Genomic DNA, 20,780 nt, shown 5'->3' with positions numbered 1-20,780 from the left:
CTCCATATCCGCTTGTAAATATTCCCCTATTTTCTCCAATACTCCCCAACTTTCCCCAATCCCCCATTCCCTAGTCCCATTGCATGTAAATAACAATCAGTAGAGCCGACCTTCCCCTTATTCCCCCATTAAATGTCGTGCCCAGGTCCACCGCACCACACGTAGACAACTTTCGGACATCTTCCTAGTTATTCTTATTCTATGTCAGTTAAGGCCTCGTTTCCATTAATTATGACTCTTCGTTGCACCAGAATGTGATTATATGGCATCAGTAGTGAGTTTAGGACCTTTCCCATACCTCCTCCCATCTTCTTCCCCAAACAACAACAATAACAACAACTACAACAACAATTACAACTACAACTACGACTACAACAACAGAGGGGCGGGGAGTGTGCGTCCTCACACCGGCTCGGTTACCCGCCATGACCATGCGCTCCACGGCGTTACCCCGAAGGGGCTGGCTGTCAGCTCCTCGTCAGGGGCGGAGCCAGTAACCCCCCCACGCACCCAATGAGAAGCAACGTGCCGATTCCATCTGGGGCGGAGCTAACGAGCCGAGGGCGTGTCACTCCCCGCCGGATATACGCGGCCCCGCGCCGGATGTGACGTCAGATGCGCCTCAGCTTGGAGAGAGAAGCCACCGCCACCCCCAGCGCGACGATACCTCCCCGCATCTTTGGACCGGACCGGACCGTACTGTACCCTGCCCCGAGCCCAGGAGGACCTGGAGCCATCGATACCCGCTTTCCTGCCATCAACCCCCGTGTGAGTCAGCCGTTGTCCCGTTTGTCTGTCGTCTGTCCGGGGTTAATATAAGAGTGTGTCTAAGTGCCTGTCTTTCTGTGATTATACCTCTAGCCCCTGTAATCTGACCTTTCCGTACGAATATAATCTCCTCCGGAGGTCTTGAGAATTGAAACATTGGTGTCGTATTGTGTTATTGTAATCCAGCCGGGTGTCTTCTTTTTCTTATTGAGCCAGCATCGCGCGACTAGTCAACGTTCGGGCACAATCGGGTAACTTGTGCAGACGTGGTCATACCATAAAACCGCTCGGTAAATAACATCCAAGCCACGTCTGTAACAATTGGTTGTCAGGAGTTGGATTCGGACCTGGGACTAAATTTGTTAGGCCCAAATTTTGGAACACCAATTGTGTTATTAAGTAACAAGTGGTGTCGAGGAGTGGAATTCGAACCCGGGACTAAATTTATTAGGCCCAAATTGGTAACAAGTAGAATCGATTCGGAGCGCGTTTCCCGCGCGAAATTATAACGGCGAAATTTGAATTTGTTTTACGAAAATAAAATAAAAAACCGAATTTTGAAAGTCGCGCTATGGCGGGTCAAGACAGCTGGGGTCCGGTAAAGGAGAGTGAGGTAGGGTCGGTCCAGGACCAAATTGAGGGACATGAGGGACATGAGGAGAGCGAAACAGCGGGGGTAGCAGGTGCACAAAATGGCGCTCTCGCGCACGATGCTTCAGGCGCGCAAAAAGGCGCCTCGCTGGTCACCGTGCCCGCGACCGAAGTAGCGCCGCTGGGAAGATTGGAACTTTTTTTTATACAAATGACGGCCCTTATGGAAAAGAATAGTGAGCGATTGGAAAACCAAATGGGGGTAATGAGGGACGAAGCGAGGGCTCGGAGTGAGCAATTGGGGGTAATGAGGGACGAAGCGAGGGCTCGGAGTGAGCAATTGGGGGTAATGAGGGACGAAGCGAGGGGTACCGGTGAGAAGTTAGACAATAATTTTGAGGAGTTAGACAAGAAAATTGGGAAGTTAGACAATAATTTTGAGGGGTTAGACAACGGGATAAAAGAGGTGAAACATGGGTTAACGGGGGTAGAAAATAGAATGGCTGCCCAGGAGAATCAGATAGAGGGAGTGAAAAATGGGTTAGAGGGGTTAGAAAACAGGATGGAAGGCAAATTGAGGGACATGAGGGACCAAGCGGAAAGGGAAGTTAACCAAATGGGGCAGCAGATAGAGGGGGTCAGAATGGGGGTAGAAGCCAAACTGGATGCTCACAGGGAGGAAATGGAGCAGATGAGGGTGGCATCTGGGCAGGAGATGCAAGTGATGGGAGAGGAGATCAGAAGAGGAGTGAGTGAGGAGGTCGGAGGAGTGCGCGAGGAGGTGAGGCACTGTAAGGAGCACATGGAGAAGGAGGTGAGAAAGGGGACTGTAAAGTTACAAGGGGGCATAGAGGACCTGACGCAGGAGGTGGAGCAGCTGACGGTGGGACAGACGGAGTTAGTGGAGCAGGTTCAAAGGAACACTGCGGTATTAGGAGGTTTAAAAGCGACACAAAACGACATAAAAAACGACTTGATAGCGACAAAGAGGGAATGTCAGATGGTACGTGAGGGACTGACAACGAGGCTGGACGAGGTGATAGAGGTTATGGAGACGAAGGACCGGCAGGTGAGGACGCACATGGAAACGGTCAAGGTAGCCTTAGAGGATGAGCTTGAGGAGACGTACCGGGGAATAAAAGAGGTGAAGCACAAATTAGAAGAAGTGGAAGAAGGGGTGAGCGAAATTAAGAAGCGACGGAGAGGGGATAACAAAGAGATAAAAGAGGAAGTAAAAGAATTGGTCCAAAGTCTGTGTTTGGATCGTGATGATGTGCTCATTAACCGGATGAGGGATTCGCAGGTGATGGAGGAGAAGCGAAGAGGAAGAGGACCCGGTGTAAGTGGTGACCAATATGGTCGTGCGTATGATGCGCCAGGGGATTTAAGAAGCTTGGGGGTCGAGATAGACCTGGGTGTTCGTGAGAGGCCGTTGGTGAAGTGTGTGACAGGTCTGGTGTGCGAAAGAGGAGGTGTGCAAGAAAGTCCGACTCTGGGGTGTGTGAGGAAAAAGTGTGTGCCAAGGAGTGAGGGTGCTGGCGAGAGTGAGTCGGTCGTAGCGCGTGTGCGAGGGGGCACATGGAAGCGCGGGGTGGTGAGTGTTACAGAGGGTGTGACGGGAGAGTGTGCGCGAGAAAGGTGTGTGACGGACAGGTGCATGGGGAAAGAGTGCGCTGTCAAAGGCAAGGAAGAATGCACACCTGTGGTGAGTGTTACAGAGGGTGTGACGGGAGAGTGTGCGCGAGGAAGGTGTGTGACGGACAGGTGCATGGGGAAAGAGTGCGCTGTCAAGAGTAAGGATGAGTGCGCTGTCAGGAATGGAGGTGAAAGTAGTGAGAGTGACATGGAGCGTGAGTTAGTTGTGACAGGTGAGCGAGGATGTACACCTGGAATAGAAGGATGCACACCTGGAATGGTAGAGCGTGAGTGGGAATGCACGCTGGAGTTGGTGGTGAGGCACGTGGTTGGGTGTGCGAATGAGGGCACACCTGTGATTGTCACAGAGGAGGTGACCGAGGAGGGGGCGCGAAGCGGTGTATTGGTGAGGTGTGCGAGCAACGAATGTGTGCCAAAATGTTCGGTGGTCAGGTGTGTGACCAAGGCTGTGAGTGGAATGAGTGTACCTGGGTGTGTAAGGAAAGGTACGAGGAGCATGGGCACGGCTGGATGTGTGAGCAAGGAACGGGCTGCGGGGTGTAAGCGTCCAGGTGAAGCATCGACGTTAGACGGGATAGAGTTTAGAACGACTTATAGCCGAATCGGGCCCTCGGTGCGTGCTGGGCCTCGCTTTGAACGGCCGCGTCTGCGCTCCACTAGGCGGAGCGGGCGGCTGGATAGGAAGGGTCGTTATGGCGACCACGTTTTGTTGAGGCATGCCGGCAGGTCGAGATCGGGACATTGGATGGCTCCACGCCGAGGTGATGTGTGGGATCTCGGCACGGGTAAACCCCCGTCCCTGCACCGAGTACCGGACGTGTCCAGCCGCTGGCACAAAACAACCAGCATCCATTGCTTGGCTTTACGAAGCCGGGCTTTGGACAGGGATTGGCGCACCGAGAGGTATTAGTGAGTCGACTGGGTGATGAGGTTAGTGTTTTGGACCCAAAATTAGAGAAAAACAAAATTTGATGATTGGCAAAGGATTGGCAGTAGTGATTGGCAGATGATGGGCAGTGATTGGCCAAATTTTTGATTTGTTGAAATTTGATGTGCAAAATTGGTAGTAAGAGACCCCCGATGTGGTGGGATGGCAAATCCACCATCCTTCCCATGTGGGGGCAAAGGAGCAATAGCTTATGGGGTGTATGGCAGTGAAAACTAGCCCGGGTGGGTTAGGATATTGTGTGTAGGGATCTAGAAGAGATTGACATTAGGTAACGTTAAGTTTAGTTAGTGACTGATACCTGTAGTGGGGACGCAGGTAGATTAGTGTGGATGATAATGACGTGGGAGCGCAATAGTTTAAAGGGACGACTGGGAAGCGCAAGTTTCAGAAGGGAGTAGTTAGCTGAGATGATGCCGTGTGTGTGAGGATGGAACAGGTGTGATTGCACAGGTGTGCAATTGGACAGGTGTGTGGAGCAGTGTATGAGTAGTGAGTGTGTGGATCAGCGCGAATGCGCTTGGGGAGAGAAGGGTGCAGGTGGCACCAAGTGTGAGAGCACAGGTGTGCAAGTACAGGTGTGTGGAGAGAGTTGGAGTAAGTGGTACGGAGTGGTGTGCATGGTGCGAAGGTGTGGATGGGGGAAGAGTGGACCCCTCTCACGAGTACCCGGGGCGGGTAGTGTAAGTGTTAGGTAGAGGGTACAGGTAAATTGTGGTTGGATATTGGCATTTGTGGTGCGGTGGCAGAATGGTGTTGTGGATGGGTGCATTAGTGTTGTGGAAATGGCTGGGCGTGTAGCCTGTTAGTGTGTGTAGTTGGTTGGGCACTCCACCACTGTGAGGATGTCGGCCAGGTGAGGCCGCAGGTGGGCTCTGGGAGCCGGTAGTTGTGAGTGGGTGCCTGAGGATCCCGGGTGTGGATCGGGCAGCCCAGTGCCAGAGAGGGCACGGAGTGGGGAGAGCGCCAGAGGGCCTTCCCCAGGTAGATAGGTTAGGGTAAGGAGCAGGTAAGCTCGGAGGCAACTGCAGTGGTGGAGGTGTGCAGGTGGGTAGACCCACTGGGAGAGGTACACGCCACAGCCCAGAGATTGTGCGAGGGCACCGGGAGATGAATCGGGGGAGTGAGACCCCAAATTGAAGAGCACCACAGTTTGGCCAATGGGAGTTGGTTTTTAGAACCCATAGTGTAAGAGGGCCAATGGGTTGGCCGGAGAAAGACCCCGGGTAGTGTAAAGTTGTTAAAGTCATTTAGGAAATAGTTAGGATTGATGAACCTGTCGCACCATACGCAGCCACTTACCTGAGGTGATGATGATGACTCCACACCTGTGTTTTCTTTGTTGTGTTGCAGAAATGAGAATTGCTGTTGGATTTGTGAGACGCATCACGACGTGGATGAGACATTGGGGTGATTCCATCTCTCCCTCCCTAGGAGGGACTGATGATGAATTGGTGATGGCAAATTTTGATGTTGAGTTGGAGATGGCAAATTTTGATGAGAGTTGAAAATGGCAAATTTGATTGGTTAGGAGGGAGAGAAGACGAATTTGGTATATGGGAGGAACGGGGAAGACAGTAGGGATGTTTGTTGATTTGTAAAGTAGATGTTTATGGGTAGTGTTGTGTTGTGTGGATACAGTAAGGGGTAAGGGAGGGGCCATGTAGGTTACCTGGTGGGGGGGGGGGGGGCGTACGATAGGAACGTACCTGTCTCACCTGGTTCCCATGTGCCCCCAGTGTGCATCACCTTACATTGCGTGCACTTTTGCGCCCTTACCACCTTACTCACTTGTCTGCTTCTTTTGTCTCCCACCTCCGAGGATCTGGCTTTGGGGTAGAGAGAGAGGAGAGAGAGGTGCTGGCTGCGCAGTTGTGGGCCTGCACTTTCGCTGTTTGCTGCCGGGATCGATACACCATATGGACCGCAATGTTTGTGGCCACCCACAAAGGACCGCAGTTCGTTTGCGGCCAAGCACCACCCGGGGATGGACCTATGGGTCAACGTGGCACCTATGCCATACAGGTGAACCACTTTTAGTTAACACCAAGTGCACCACAAGAAGCGCAAGAGACACCTGCAGGGTTAGGGGTTGTCGAATTTATTTTTATTCCAATGAACAATGGTGACTGCACCGATTGGTGGTGGGGTGGTGCTTTTGATGCTCGGGAAAGGGTGCTCTGCACGTTATTAAAGGCCGTCGGCCACAGAGCACTCGTGGGTTGGTGTATCGATGCTGGCAAGCGCGCTCTCTCTATGCATAACATCTGCATGTGTTCCTCCAAAAACAGGTCCTGGATCGTAGTGTAAATAGCAGCGTAGTCTTGTAAATAATGCTCCCTACCGGCTGTATGTTTAGTTTGAGGATTCTTTCCGGATTCGGTTATCCTGTGGGTGTGTTTCTGTGAGGAGAAGGGTGCAACGTCGCAGGGGGACATATTTACTCATTTGTGAATATCTGTAAAACTGTCGCACTCAGGGTAGAGTTAATAGTAGAGGGAACTACATTGCGTGCCACACTAAAGTAGGTAAAAATTTATCGGGTCGGGACGCCCCGAGGGTAGAGAAGGGTGCAATGTTGCGAATATGGAATTTGGCCTCCATATCCGCTTGTAAATATTCCCCTATTTTCTCCAATACTCCCCAACTTTCCCCAATCCCCCATTCCCTAGTCCCATTGCATGTAAATAACAATCAGTAGAGCCGACCTTCCCCTTATTCCCCCATTAAATGTCGTGCCCAGGTCCACCGCACCACACGTAGACAACTTTCGGACATCTTCCTAGTTATTCTTATTCTATGTCAGTTAAGGCCTCGTTTCCATTAATTATGACTCTTCGTTGCACCAGAATGTGATTATATGGCATCAGTAGTGAGTTTAGGACCTTTCCCATACCTCCTCCCATCTTCTTCCCCAAACAACAACAATAACAACAACTACAACAACAATTACAACTACAACTACGACTACAACAACAGAGGGGCGGGGAGTGTGCGTCCTCACACCGGCTCGGTTACCCGCCATGACCATGCGCTCCACGGCGTTACCCCGAAAGGGCTGGCTGTCAGCTCCTCGTCAGGGGCGGAGCCAGTAACCCCCCCACGCACCCAATGAGAAGCAACGTGCCGATTCCATCTGGGGCGGAGCTAACGAGCCGAGGGCGTGTCACTCCCCGCCGGATATACGCGGCCCCGCGCCGGATGTGACGTCAGATGCGCCTCAGCTTGGAGAGAGAAGCCACCGCCACCCCCAGCGCGACGATACCTCCCCGCATCTTTGGACCGGACCGGACCGTACTGTACCCTGCCCCGAGCCCAGGAGGACCTGGAGCCATCGATACCCGCTTTCCTGCCATCAACCCCCGTGTGAGTCAGCCGTTGTCCCGTTTGTCTGTCGTCTGTCCGGGGTTAATATAAGAGTGTGTCTAAGTGCCTGTCTTTCTGTGATTATACCTCTAGCCCCTGTAATCTGACCTTTCCGTACGAATATAATCTCCTCCGGAGGTCTTGAGAATTGAAACATTGGTGTCGTATTGTGTTATTGTAATCCAGCCGGGTGTCTTCTTTTTCTTATTGAGCCAGCATCGCGCGACTAGTCAACGTTCGGGCACAATCGGGTAACTTGTGCAGACGTGGTCATACCATAAAACCGCTCGGTAAATAACATCCAAGCCACGTCTGTAACAATATGTATCTGTATATGTATATGTATATATAGATGTTCTACTACTGATTTACAAATGCTGTAGTACAAACTTTTATAGACATGCTCACCAGTGGTGTAATGAGGGTGTCTGGTGCCGCGGGGACAAAACATAATTTTGCGCTCCCTGCTTCCACCCCCCTCCCCCAAAGCCCCAACCCCAGTCACCATAGGGCATAAACAAAGGGTAACTAGGATCTTTATATTAAAATATCCATTACTTGACCATCGACCACACCACTCGATGCAGTATGCTGAACGCATGCAGGTGTTGGGCAGAGGGCTGCCTTTGTTCGTCGATCGATGTACTTTTTACTTTTTAAATGAAGGAAATAAATAAAATAGACTCAATCTGAGGAGGGAGCACCGGTGTTCCATCTATAATAATAGATTGTCTGATTAAAAAGTTGATTTACACTGCTTGCGACTGTATCACCATGCCTTTACAAACATTGATTGATAAGGAACGGCTTACTTTTATGCTCTATATATGCCACGCGACCAGACGCAAGTGGTGAATGAAGGAGTCTTTATCTTATGTAATCCATAATAGTATATAGATTTCCTGCTCTCTTTTAAAAATATCACAACTTTGATTATGTACTTTAAAAACATCATATAATGCATAAAATTGTTTGATGGTCCTAATTTAAAAACTATAGCACCTACAATAGCGACATCTATAGTGATCCGTAGGTATGAAGATCAGACATTCGATAATGTGAGTGAGGAAAGTGAAAAAAAAAAAAAAATTTGAGCGTTTAATCGTGCAGAACCCGTTGCAGCCTGTTCCAAGGAAAGGCGATTTTGAGCAGGTCGAAAAAGCATAAGACCCCTGCGAGGGATAGCGGACTGACCAAGGATAAAGCCTGTTTTAGTTTAATTAAATAAGGCCATTGATCATCTTCAAAAAGGGTGTTTTAACACACCCAAACACCTAGTTTTCATTCATGCACTCCTTTGGAGATTGAGAAGCATGCATGCAAAGGTTGGGGCCGCTAGGTTTCATTGTTTGGTGTTATGGAGGAGATGGGCAGATGGACTGACACCCACTCTTTCATTATTACAGATTGGTTGCTTTCATTGACCCTTGCAAATAATGTGCGCCGAGTTACTTTGTAAACCATTGTTTCCAACCTGCCCGTTTCGGCTCCCTCTTATTGACTCAATTAAGATGTACTCGTGATAGGCGGGACGTTCTACCCCAACCAAATGGCTCCGTGATATATTGGTACGTGCTTGGCAGCTCTGCTCAGCTGAACCTGATTAAAGAGAGGAGGGAATTATGTATCAAGCGTATGAGCAAGCTCCCCTTGGTATCACCGTGCCACCGGGAAGGTAACGCGTGTAGTAGTGAGAACCCTGCCAGTTCTGGTTGTGTCAATTAGTGTTCGTGGTTGACTTGCAACCCGCCAGACTGCAGAGCTGTGACCATAACCAGTGACCTCGGGACATGAGGGTTCTGGAGGAGTCCAAGAAGTCCCAATCATCTGAAAACCCCAAAACCCAGATCCGCAACAATATGCACAAAACAACGCATTGATATTCATGACAACAGACTTATCAGCTTACTTCCAATCATCAACAAGGTCATGGAATCCATAATCAATGTCGATAGGACATCCTTCCTTTTCTCCAACAACCTCATCTGAGATCATCAATTTGGTGTCAGACCAGGTCAATTCCATCTTGGACATGGTGTTTCTACTCACCCAACAATGGATGGGGGCCCTCAATGTCAGAAATGAGTTCAGGGCCGTCTCTCTGGACATATTTCATGCTTTTGATATAATCTGGCATCCTACTCTACTCTCCAAACTCTCTGCCTATGGCATCCAAGGTTAACTCCACACATGGCTTGCTGATTTCCTCTACTCTAGTAGCCAATGTGTGTCACAACGGAATATTTTCATCTCCTCTCCCTGTCAAGGCTGGAGTGACAACGCAGTGTTCTGGGCCCAGTCCTATTCTTGATCTTCATAAATGATCTATCTGACTCTGGAAAATCCTCTTTATCTACTTGCTGCCGACTCCTCCCTCTGCGGTGACATCCCTCATTCTTCAGACAGGCTGCAGCCTCTTCCCTCTCTTCAAACCCTTGGAATATGTCTTTCAATCCTGACACATCTCACACTCTTGCAATCTCTCTCTGAAAGGACTGCATGGCAAACCCTTCTACGTATTTACTTTCTCAACAACGCTCTTGAAGAAGTTCAGTCCTTCAAATTATTGGTCTCATTATCAGACATGATCTTTCTTGGGCAAACCACATTTCAAAGTTGGCCACCAAAGTTAGCTGCCAACTGGGCATCCTCTGCCGTACAAAGTCCTTCCTTGGCACATCTTAACACTTGTCTGCCTAAAAGGCCTTCATCCACAGCTTGGAGTACTGCTCTCCCATTTGAGATGACTTGTTCACAGACAGACAGGGGTGAAAGTATAACATCCATCCATCTTCGGAGTTATAATAGTAATAATGGTTGTCCCTTGAAAAGACAAAGTTCTATCGAACAGACACACACGTGTCTTTCAGGTAATGAATGAATGAATTCATTCATTCATTCATACTGCTCTCCCATTTGGGGTGGCTCCTTAGCTTCGCATTTTGCTCAGATTGACGCTGTGGAAACCAAGACCTACAAGATTATTGGAATCTCCCACGATGAAGCTGAGTCTATGGGCCTATCACTTTCCCATCGCAGGCATGTTGGTGGTCTCTGTCTTCTACCGCCTCCTTTCTGGTGTTGCGCCCTCTGCTCTTTCTGTGTTTTTTCCCCACCCCTCCCAGGTTTATGCAGGGCTCACACAGTCCACCATCAACCCCCTTATGGTGAAACTACCTAAATGCAGGATCACTCCACTGATCCCTTCCTCTTTTTTCCCCCCACCCTTGGAACCAACCTCATCATTTTCTTCAATCTCATTCTTCCCTCCAGATATTCGAGGCAGGTGTTCACCACCATCTCACATCATACCCAATCCAAAGCCGTGATCTTTTCTACCCCCGCCTCAAGCCCTCCTCCTTCCATATTTATAGTTTTTCCCTTCTGAGAGTTCCCTTCTTTATCCATCTTGTCCACCCCATGCGTCCTTTTCTGCCCTCCCCCCCCCCCCCCATTCCTCTCCAGACCCATTGTCTGTCCAAGTCTCCCTCTATCTTGTCCTTCAACCCTGCTGTTTGTGTTCCCCCACCCCATCTCTCACTCTCTACTTTTCCTTTTGTCCTGTTATGTCCTGATCCCTTCAGTGTACTCGCTCTTCCATGATCCTTGATTATGTATACAAAAAATATCCTTGAAGTACTGTAGCCAGTGATGTATTGTGTAAGGAGAAAATAACACCTCCATTGTTCTGACTGACTTGACAGTTTTTCCAACTACCATAGTTGATTTTGCTTTGTCTTGTACTCCAAATAGACGTATCTATTAATAAAGGGAAGAAAAAAAAAAGTGGTAAAACTAGCCAATGCAGCTTGTACTCCACATCGATTTATAGGCCGAAAAATACGGTAATTGCATTGTCTGTTTTTGGTGGGTTTTTGTTTTGGTCAAAACAAAATTCCATAAATGCTCCTTGATCCACAGACTGTTATCCGTGAAGGATATAAATGCTTTATGTTTGTTGTGTTTTTTATTATTATTAATAAATGATGACCTTGTGCTGTTGCTGTTCATTCAGGGTTGATGGTGGGGTGTCCAACAACACCTTTGTGGTGCAGCAAACGGCAGATGTGTTGGGGAAAACGGTACACAGAGCGAAGCGTACAAATATGTCCTGCCAGGGGGCAGCCTTCCTGGCAGGACTTGTTGTCGGTGAGTCTGTTTTTCTTTATAGAGTGAATAAACGATCGATGAATGAGTCAATGCAATGTGTATTTTTTGTTGCATCTTTATATTTTATATCCCAGATGTAGGTTCATGGAAGAGCGAGGGAGGTAACAGAGGGCAAAAAGGGAACATACTGACAGTGGAGGCAGTGGATGCAATAAGCAATGGAATGAAAGAATGAAAGAATGGAAAATGAGGAGAGAAGAGGGGAGGAAACAGAAGCCTGGAAATAAGAATGCTGGGTTATGTCAGGCTATAAGTGTCAATGGAAATTTTTGATTGTGTATTTGGATAAAGGATGTCGTGAGGTGGTGGTGCATCACCTTCAAGTTATGTAAGGAAGAGTGAGTGAGATTGAACTTCCCCATGACCTTATGAGTTCCACAAATAGGAGAAAAGAGGAACAAAAGAGTGGAGGTTTGTGGTCAGCCTGGATTTTGAGAGTTGATCCAGGAGGGTATTAATGGAAGAATATGTGTGTCTTGGTCAGACTGGATGTGAGAGGGGGCTGAGATAGCAGAATAAGCAAGACTAGAGGAAGAGGTGATTAAAATATATTTATTTATGTTGCATACAGTGTGATGCAAATGTACAATTCCAGGAGGAAATTAATTAATTGAGATGTGATAACAAAATAAATCATTGTAATATGAAACCAAAAGCACTTTCAAGGGAATTCCATGAACTCTTAAGGATATAAGAATGCTTATTATAATAGGAAAAATTATTTCAGAAATCCTTTCCCTTTTGCCTTGATAACTGTCAACTTCATTTGGGACTCCCCTACCCTTCCTCACCCCCAAGTATGACAAAAAAGGAGCACTCCCTCAAGCACGACTATGTGAATGAAAGAATGAATGAATGATCGTTTTTAAGGCCATTTTCCCCGCTGGAGCGGGGGTTAGCCTTGCGGGCCCCATGACAATCATGGTTCCCTGTTTGAGGCAATGTTTTTATGGCCGGATGCCCTTCCTGACGCCAACCCTTGGTCGCCTCCTACGATGCGCAGGGATACGGTGTACCTATTCTAAACCGGGGTACACACCGGGATCATTCATCCCAGCAAGCTGTTACTCAATTTGCCGACCTCGGAAGGATGACAGGCTGAGTCAACCCCCCTGGCGTTAATTCAGCGATCGACCGGGATTCGAACCCAGGATCCTAGAATCCCAAGCCGGCACCCTAACCGCTAAGCCAACAACCAGAGTCCAACCAACTAAGCTAAGCCAACAACCAACCAGACTCTATGTGGGGTAAAAAAAAAAAACTCCCTCTATGAACTCTATGAAACTCCCACTCTATGAAAAAAAAACTCTATGTGATCCCAACAAAATCATTTCACCAACTTCTCTTTTCCTTGATCCGATTCCTCCCTCTGTCAACGTTGTGTGCGTCTCTCGGTCCTCGTTTCTCCGTGCATTTAGGTCTAGCATTCTTGGTACACCCTTGCCCATCAATAGCCAATCACATGACTGCCCATGGCCTCTGAGATCAAGCTTGTTAAGGCATGCTTTTCCTGTCTGGGCCTATCCAACCACCATATCATGGTCTGTGTTTATGACCATTCAACATTGGTTCACATTTCAATAATCCTCACTTCGGTAACATTACCAATATTAAACTATTCTATGACAAACAATAATAGACATGCATGTTCTAAATTTGAAGTGTCATACAACAATAATTACATCATCAATCATTCCATTCAATGAAAGCGAAATGTCAGAATAAACCTTATATCTGTGGTCACAAAACGATCGCCAAGGGTGAGCCTCCCCTTGTGCCCACAATCCAATGATGGCCATATTTTTTTTGGAACACCATTTATTTATTTTTTCATATATGACCTTGACCTTCAACATTTAGAGATAGAGTATAAATTAAGAAAATGTGTCGCCATCTACAATCTATCCATACAACTCAACATCATGAAAATCGGAAGAAAATGATTCAAGTTATGATAAAACTAGAGCAATGCGACTGTGTCGCCAATATGCCTCCACATAGTCCCACAACGGGTATATGCCCTCGTTCTGTCCTAAAAATAAACAAATTTGATTTAAATCCCTTCAGCTGTTTTCAAGTATCACATTTTCACCAACCATGACAGGTTTCACATCAATCGGTGAAACGGTTTCAGAGAAGGGATTTTTTATTTATCGGGTTTTTTTTTTTTAATCGGCTTTCAAGCTAATATGGCTGTCACACCATGTGACATAATTATGATCTTAAAAAATGTGCACTCACATATGTATGGGTAGGGGATCATGTTTGTGAAGTTTCGTGTTGATCGGATAGGGTTCGTTTTTTTTTATCCAAGATAGCTGCCAAACCACGTGACCTACGACATCATCATTTTCAAACTATATGCAACAATGGTGTTAGATGATATTTGTAAAATTTCACATCGATAGGGCAAGTGGTTTCAGAGATATAATTATTTAATATTTTCCTTCAATCCAATAGGGCTGCCACACCATGTGACCAATGATGTTTTCATGATGATCTTTTAACCGACACATAGCTTCGAGTCAATCGATTTTGTGGTTTGGGAGATGTTTTTTTCAGGTTTTACGTTGAATCCAACATGGCTGCCAAACCATGTGACCTATACAACAACAACAACATGCATTTTAAAAGGCCATTTTCCCTGCTAGAGCGGGGGTTAGCCTTGTGACCTATAAAACCACCGTTTAGAGGCCATTTTTCCCCGCGAAGCGGGGGTTGGCCTTTTCGGGGACCGTGGTAGTTGTTGTTTTTTTGTCCCCTTTTTGAAGCAATGTTTTACGGCCGGATGCCCATCCTGACGCCAACCCTTTTTTCCGCCTTCAACGACAAACAGGGAATTACCAGTGAACTGGTACTCAATTAGCCGACCTCGGAAGGATGACAGGCTGAGTCAACCCCCCCTGGCATTAATTCGGCGATCGACCGAGATTCGAACCCAGGATCCTAGGATCCTAAGCCGGCACCCTAGCCGCTAGCCCAACACCAGGGATTGCCTTGTGACCTATGATGTCACAAATTTAATATTTCAATACAAATTGGTCACGTGCATGCAATTTCTGATTTTTAGGTTAAGGAATTCGATTAAAACATTGTAGGCTGGTATACCACTTCACCTATGATGTAATCATTATCATGCTCCCCCCCACCATTGGGAGTACTTGACAATGTGCCAAGTTTCAAATTTTTCCATTCAGTGGTTTACGAGAAATTTTTTGTTTTCATTATTTGAGTTTATTCCAAGATGGCTGCCATACCACGTGACGAATGACGTCACAATTATCATTAAAAACATTCTGCATGGGTGTCACTCCTACGCTGAAAGTTTCGTCTCAATTGGACATGTGGTTGCTGAGAAAAACGAGGTTTAGCCTGTACGGACGGACAACCCGATAACAATGCCTACGGCCACCTTTGGGGACAGAGGCATAAAAAACGTATTTTTAGTTAATAAGGTGAGAAATGTAGATCAAGGACACTAATCAAATCGGTGCACAAAATCAGTGCAGGTACACAATGATGCAAGAACATCTTGGAAGGCTTTTTGAGATTCCGCATGGCAAAAATGAAGCGATGCCAAAAAATGTTTTTTTCAGACTATCTTTTGACCTTGACCTTTAACTTTGAGGGGTATGATGCAGATCAAGTATAAATGCACCTTCCTCTAGGAGTCTCGGCTATCTAGAGAGGGCAATTTCGTTCTGAAGGGACAAACTTTAGTCGAGTTTTTGTGAAAAATGTTAAAATGTCTATAATTAGGTCACATGATCATAACATTTTGTCAAGGTCACAAAATTATGTCAATGTCACGAACATTTTTCCCCCCATTTTATCGATGCAAACATTTATTTCGAAAGTCCCAGTTGTTTCGGAGAAACAGCTTTGGACAATGTCAGACAAAAGGGAGAAAAACGTAAATGGTTGTTTGGGGTGTAAGAAACTCTAGGGCTCCATTAACAATTGGGGGAAATAATTGCAGCATCAAACCCTACAACAGCTCTAAGCCTTCCCCTATCCCATAGGGGGAGGCTTAAATATTCATTTTCGTATAATCGCATATTGAACTTTCAATTGAGTGATTTTTGCATGTTGGTTGAACCTGCAACTTCCGCTTCCGCTTCATCAGAGCTAGGTTTTCTGAAGCTGATCCGTCGTGTTTTTTGTTTTATCTTCATCCCTGTGTTGCTCTTTGTGTTTTCGTCCAATTTTCCGTGTTAAATTTGACCTTGTGGTGTATTTGTTGAATATGTTGTTCAAGGCATTCTAATCAGATAGCTGCCATTAAAAATCTGTCTCTTTTGCCATGTTTCTCATTCAGCTTTTTTCCTTCCCAAATATCATACTTTCTCTCCCTCCACAATGTTTTCCTATTTCCCCTCCTCACCTCGACAAAAAAAAAAAAGAAATAACTTTATTTTTCACTCCAAAACGATCTCATTCTGCCCCAATTTCCTGCTGCCTGTACTTTCATCCTATACCTCATTCTTTATTTCTACCTTTTCCCACCACAGTATCTCCCAAATTAATTTTCATTGAATGGAAACGCTTTTCCCTTATTCCTTTCAAAGCACTTAAAAATATTTATAAATGCTTCACTTCCCTTACTTCTCTGTTAGGAGTGTCCCACATGTTCTTCTTCTTCACCACATTCGATTACTTTTCTTCACAAATATTATTTTCAAAGTATGTCTGTCAGCTAAGCATTTGGTCCATCGACCCTCCTCCCGCACCTGCAGTACCACCTTTCTCTGTGCCTTCAACAAAAATTATTGCGTCCCATCTGATCATATTTACTCCATATGTCCAACCAGAGGTTGTCTGGTCACAATAATCAAATCCCCTTCACGTTCTTTAACAATATCCCGGTTGATCGCTGAATTAACACCAGGGGGGTTGACTCAGCCTGTCATCCTTCCGAGGTCGGCAAATTGAGTACCAGTTCACTGGTAATTCCCTGTGTGTCGCAAGGGGTGACTAACAGGGTTGGCGGCAGGAAGGGCATCCGGCCGTAAAACATTGCTTCAAAAAGGGGACCAAGGTGCCCGAAAAAGGCCAACCCCCGCTCTGCAGGGAAAAATGGCCTCTAAATATGGTTCTTCTTCTTCTTCTGTTCTTTAACAATATCAGTGCATCTCCGGCAAGAGAGAGGTACTGATATTATTAAATACATCCCCCAGATCTGTGACCAGACCATGTCCTTCCAACCCCACTTCTTCCATGTGTTCTCCCCCCTCTCCTCCCCCCCCCCCCCCACCCCCAAAGTCTCCCCCACCTCCTGGGCTGCACCTCCGCCATTGTCCCTAACTGTGTGGACCTCAAACATCTGAGGCCTCCATTCCAACCTGACATATCTCTCAATCCAAGCTGCTGCTGATAAACCGGACATCATCTGTTTAACATAAACGGTCTGTCTTCTTCCACCTCCTCTCTTCCACCTCCTCTCTTCCACCTCCTCTTCCACCTTCTCTCTTCCACCTTCTCTCTTCCACCGCCTCCCCCAAGTATATACAGGGAGCACATGGTCCACCATCAACTCTCTTCTGGTGAAACTTTCAAAATCCAGAATTATTGCTCGCCTACACTCATTTGTTCCTATTTTTCCCCGCCTGTGGAATTAATTTCCTCAGTCTGTTCAATCTCATTCATTCCTCCATTTACTCAAGACTGATCTCTACCACCATCTCAGGATTCACCTCTTCCTCTAGTCTTGCTTATTCTGCTAACTCAACCCCCCCCCCCCCCCCCCCCAATCCACAACCATGATCTTTTATACCCTCATTAACTCAATAACTCCTCCTCTCCCTAGCCCACCTCTTTCCGAGTTTCCACTTTTTCCTTCCCCTTCTGTAATTGAGAGTTTGCGACTGTATCCATCTTGCCCATTCCATGTGTCCTCTCATTATCCTCATTCTTTCTCGGATCCCTTATGTGCCCAAGTCTTAATCTATTCTGTCCGTCAATCTTGCTGCTGATGTGTTTTTATCCCATAACCAACCCCCCCCCCCCCCCCTTCCCCTCTTTCTGCAGTTATTTTTGTTTTGTTACATCCTGATCCATTCTGTGGCCTAGCTCATCCACGAGCCCCAACACGACAAATAAACATGAAAATTTAATCATGGTAGAATATCTTCATCGGGTACTGTTTCGTAACTTGCAGTTACCACTGATGCTCTGGGAGTTCCAAGAAGGGGTTATCAATTCCCTGGTTCTTAATTTAAATGGATATCTGGTTCATAAATTAAAAGGTTAAATGTTGCCTTGTAATGGAGTATTTTTTACATTTTAGCTGAGACCTATTATTCCTTTTTTTTTTTTAATGAATTGAAGTTTCTCTGGTTATTCCCTCAAGCTTAAAGGTACAATATGAGTGAGTATTGGTTGTTCTTTTATTGCATTTCCTTATCATACTCATAGTTGTACCACCTCTCATTTTGAAGGTTTTTGGACCGACCGTTCGCAGCTGGTTGCCATGTGTGGTAGACACCAGCAATTCGAACCACGGAAGGGTCCACTATCGATGATGGACGCTTTCCACCGGTGGGAAAAGGCGGTTGAGCGCACCCGTGGCTGGTACAACCCTGAAAACATGAGAGCTTAAGCACGTGGCATGCCCGATGTTCATACCTGTAAGACGAATGGGTGAACATAGATTGGATTTTGGTCACCTCCAAAAAATTGAAAATGCACAGTTTAGTGGACAAGATTGACACCTTGGAGATAGTCTGACCTGTTGGTGATGTGCTCAGTTGTTGATGTGCTCACTGTTGGTGATGTGCTCACAGACTGTTCCATTGTCTCTAGATACCATTGAACAAAACGGTCGCTTGTCTCGTCGTAGTTCTTTTTTCACCCCCTTCTTTCTGGCCTTCCTGAGGTGAAACATTTATGTTGTATTACTCCATTTACCTTGCCACAAGTTTTGCCTGATTTACAGGATTGCAACTTACAAACTTTGAACACGGGTGGAACGTTCGTGAATCGGCGTTTCAAACCTGAAATTATGGCGTTCTGTTCCATCACTACTACTGTGTAAATTGAACTTTACTCGAACCTTCAAATATCAACTCAACATTTCCATATAATTATTACTCGGCTGAGACCTACCTGTGGTCATGCTTCCATGAGTACATATCAACACAGGTACTGATATGCCTTTGTTTTCCTGTCTGTTTGTTTGTTGGCCCCTGGTACTACCTCGTAGAGATGCTTCATGAATGCATTTTACATGATCCAACCTCTCCACCCACAATGCATCTGTCCACAGAAAATGACTTTTGGGTGCAGTGGTACTTCATGGGGACCGCAAGGCTAACCCCCGCTCTGGCAGGGAAAATGGCCTTAAAATGCCTGTTGTTGTTGTTGTTGTTGCAGTAGTACTACAAACTTATCCATTTCGAAGCTTGTGTCCATTTGAGGCTTTTAAACTTTGTGAGAAATATTCCTCAGTGCTTGATGTATGAGAAGGTTGAAACGATTGTTTACTTCAGACCATCAGTTTATGGCTCACGTTTGTGTAAAGACACTATTACATCTCATCTAGATCCATTAGGCCCTGTTCTCCTGACCCATGTTGTATCTGCTCACGTGACGAAACAGGATAGTTTTATCACGTGGACACGTAGTAAGGTGATTGGTTCACGGAATCTCACCCGTTTAGTTAGAAGGTCGGCATATTGAATGCGGGTTTGCGATGGGTTTGTGATGCGATGTCTTCCTTGGTGTGATTATCGGGATGAATTAACACATTTGCTGTGAATTATCATTTTGTTGAACTTCAAGTAATTCCAAGAAATGTTTATAAACTTCAAATCACAGACAATATGATAATTTGGGTGGAAATGTCATTTATTTTTTAAATGTAGTCCTCATGTGTCAAAACATTCAATCTTTTTGTATTTAATGTCAGGTTGATTTGATGTTAATTAAATATTTTGATTGAATTTCAAGATCATGCCAGTGTTGGTTGTATTCAACGTGTTGTCTCGTGGACGGCACCGACACAAGCGCTCCTTCGCTGTTTGGTGTGAACCGAGCTCCCTCAAGTTGGCATCGCAGATGACACAAACCAATTTATAAACGGTTGTGTTATGTCAACCCCTCATGTCTAACCATGCACAAATGAAGTTTTGATAATTAAATAAATAATTGAGGTGCATATGACAAACGGCACATAATCCTGGACAAGGACAGATAGAAAACAATTGTTAAACACTAATTTAGCAAAACAATCTCAACACATGTGAGGCACCGCACTCTCACTCTCACTCTCACACTCGCTCTCACTCTCACACTCACACACCTCCCATTCACACTGAGCTGGTTGAGGGAGAAATAGCATGGAGTGAAGAGCCCCATGCTGTTGTACGCTGGGCTGACTCCAAGCAGAATGTCAGGAGCGAGCAGGTATCAGCGCCAGATTTAGGACTGTGGAAGGCCCATGGGCAGTGAAAAAAGCATCTGTGCCAGGTTTGGGAGCACAAGGTTGTCAAGTAATGAACTCGGTCTTACGCCATGTTGGCGCAGTGAGAGCAGGTGAGGCACAGTGCCGAAAGCACAAGCCCTTTTTCAAAACAGTTTTGTGGAGGCCCCTGGGCAACTACTTAGTCTGCTCTACCCTAAATCTGGCACTGGCAGGTAGGTTCAAGAGGGCAGGTCATCCCAGTAGCCAGCGAGGAGAACAGTAAGAGCAAGTCTCAGTATGCAGAGTACCAAGAGAGACAGAAAGTAATGATTGCCTAGTCACAATAACAAAGGAGAGGAGAAGCTGTGCGTGCAACAGGACCGAACTCGGACCATGGCTCTGACACCGAAAGCCCAATTGCAAGGCCGGAGTATAACAAGGAAATAAGGCAGACCCACCCTTGGAGCGAGAAAACAAGTCCAGTTGGATAACCCAGACTAGATGACTCATACATAAACAAAAGGGATAAAATCAAGAACGGCCAGATGATAATGAGGATGAACAGCAGAGTGGAGATGAGGAATACAAGGATGACTATAAGCAGTTGAGGCTGGAAGAAGAGTTGGCTAACAAAAAGGGAAAAACCATGACTATCGAATAGAAAACAAATGGAGAAAAATACTACCAAGGAGAAAAATCACTCAGAAAAAGACACCAAAATCGATATTGTGTGTTTTGCAGCGGCACTGCTCATTCAAGAAAAGGAACAGGCAAACACGCCAAGAAAAATAGGTCAGACCCCATGAATAGAAACCAAATACCACCATGGAAATAGACTAGAGAGATGTAACAACTGAGAAACAGGCCGAATTGAACAATTCA

At 46.2% G+C, this 20,780-nt stretch overlaps 1 protein-coding gene across 2 annotated transcripts in view; it reads left to right on the top strand.

Annotated features, from left to right (window-relative positions):
* GK5 (glycerol kinase 5) overlaps nt 1-19,443 on the top strand; it is a 115,709-nt gene extending 96,266 nt beyond the window's left edge. For both annotated transcript variants that reach the window (XM_078767423.1, XM_068134349.2), the window contains exons 16-17: nt 11,343-11,476; nt 17,935-19,443. In XM_078767423.1, coding sequence (XP_078623549.1) covers nt 11,343-11,476; nt 17,935-18,095 — 295 coding nt within the window. In that variant the 3' untranslated portion in view covers nt 18,096-19,443. The remainder of the gene's footprint in view (nt 1-11,342; nt 11,477-17,934) is intronic.
* The last annotated feature ends 1,337 nt before the right edge of the window (nt 19,444-20,780 follow it).

Source organism: Myxine glutinosa, chromosome 13, assembly GCF_964187855.1.
Source record: "Myxine glutinosa chromosome 13, kmMyxGlut1.1, whole genome shotgun sequence".
Classification (NCBI taxonomy): domain Eukaryota; kingdom Metazoa; phylum Chordata; class Myxini; order Myxiniformes; family Myxinidae; genus Myxine; species Myxine glutinosa.
This window is presented reverse-complemented; position numbering and strand designations above follow the sequence as displayed.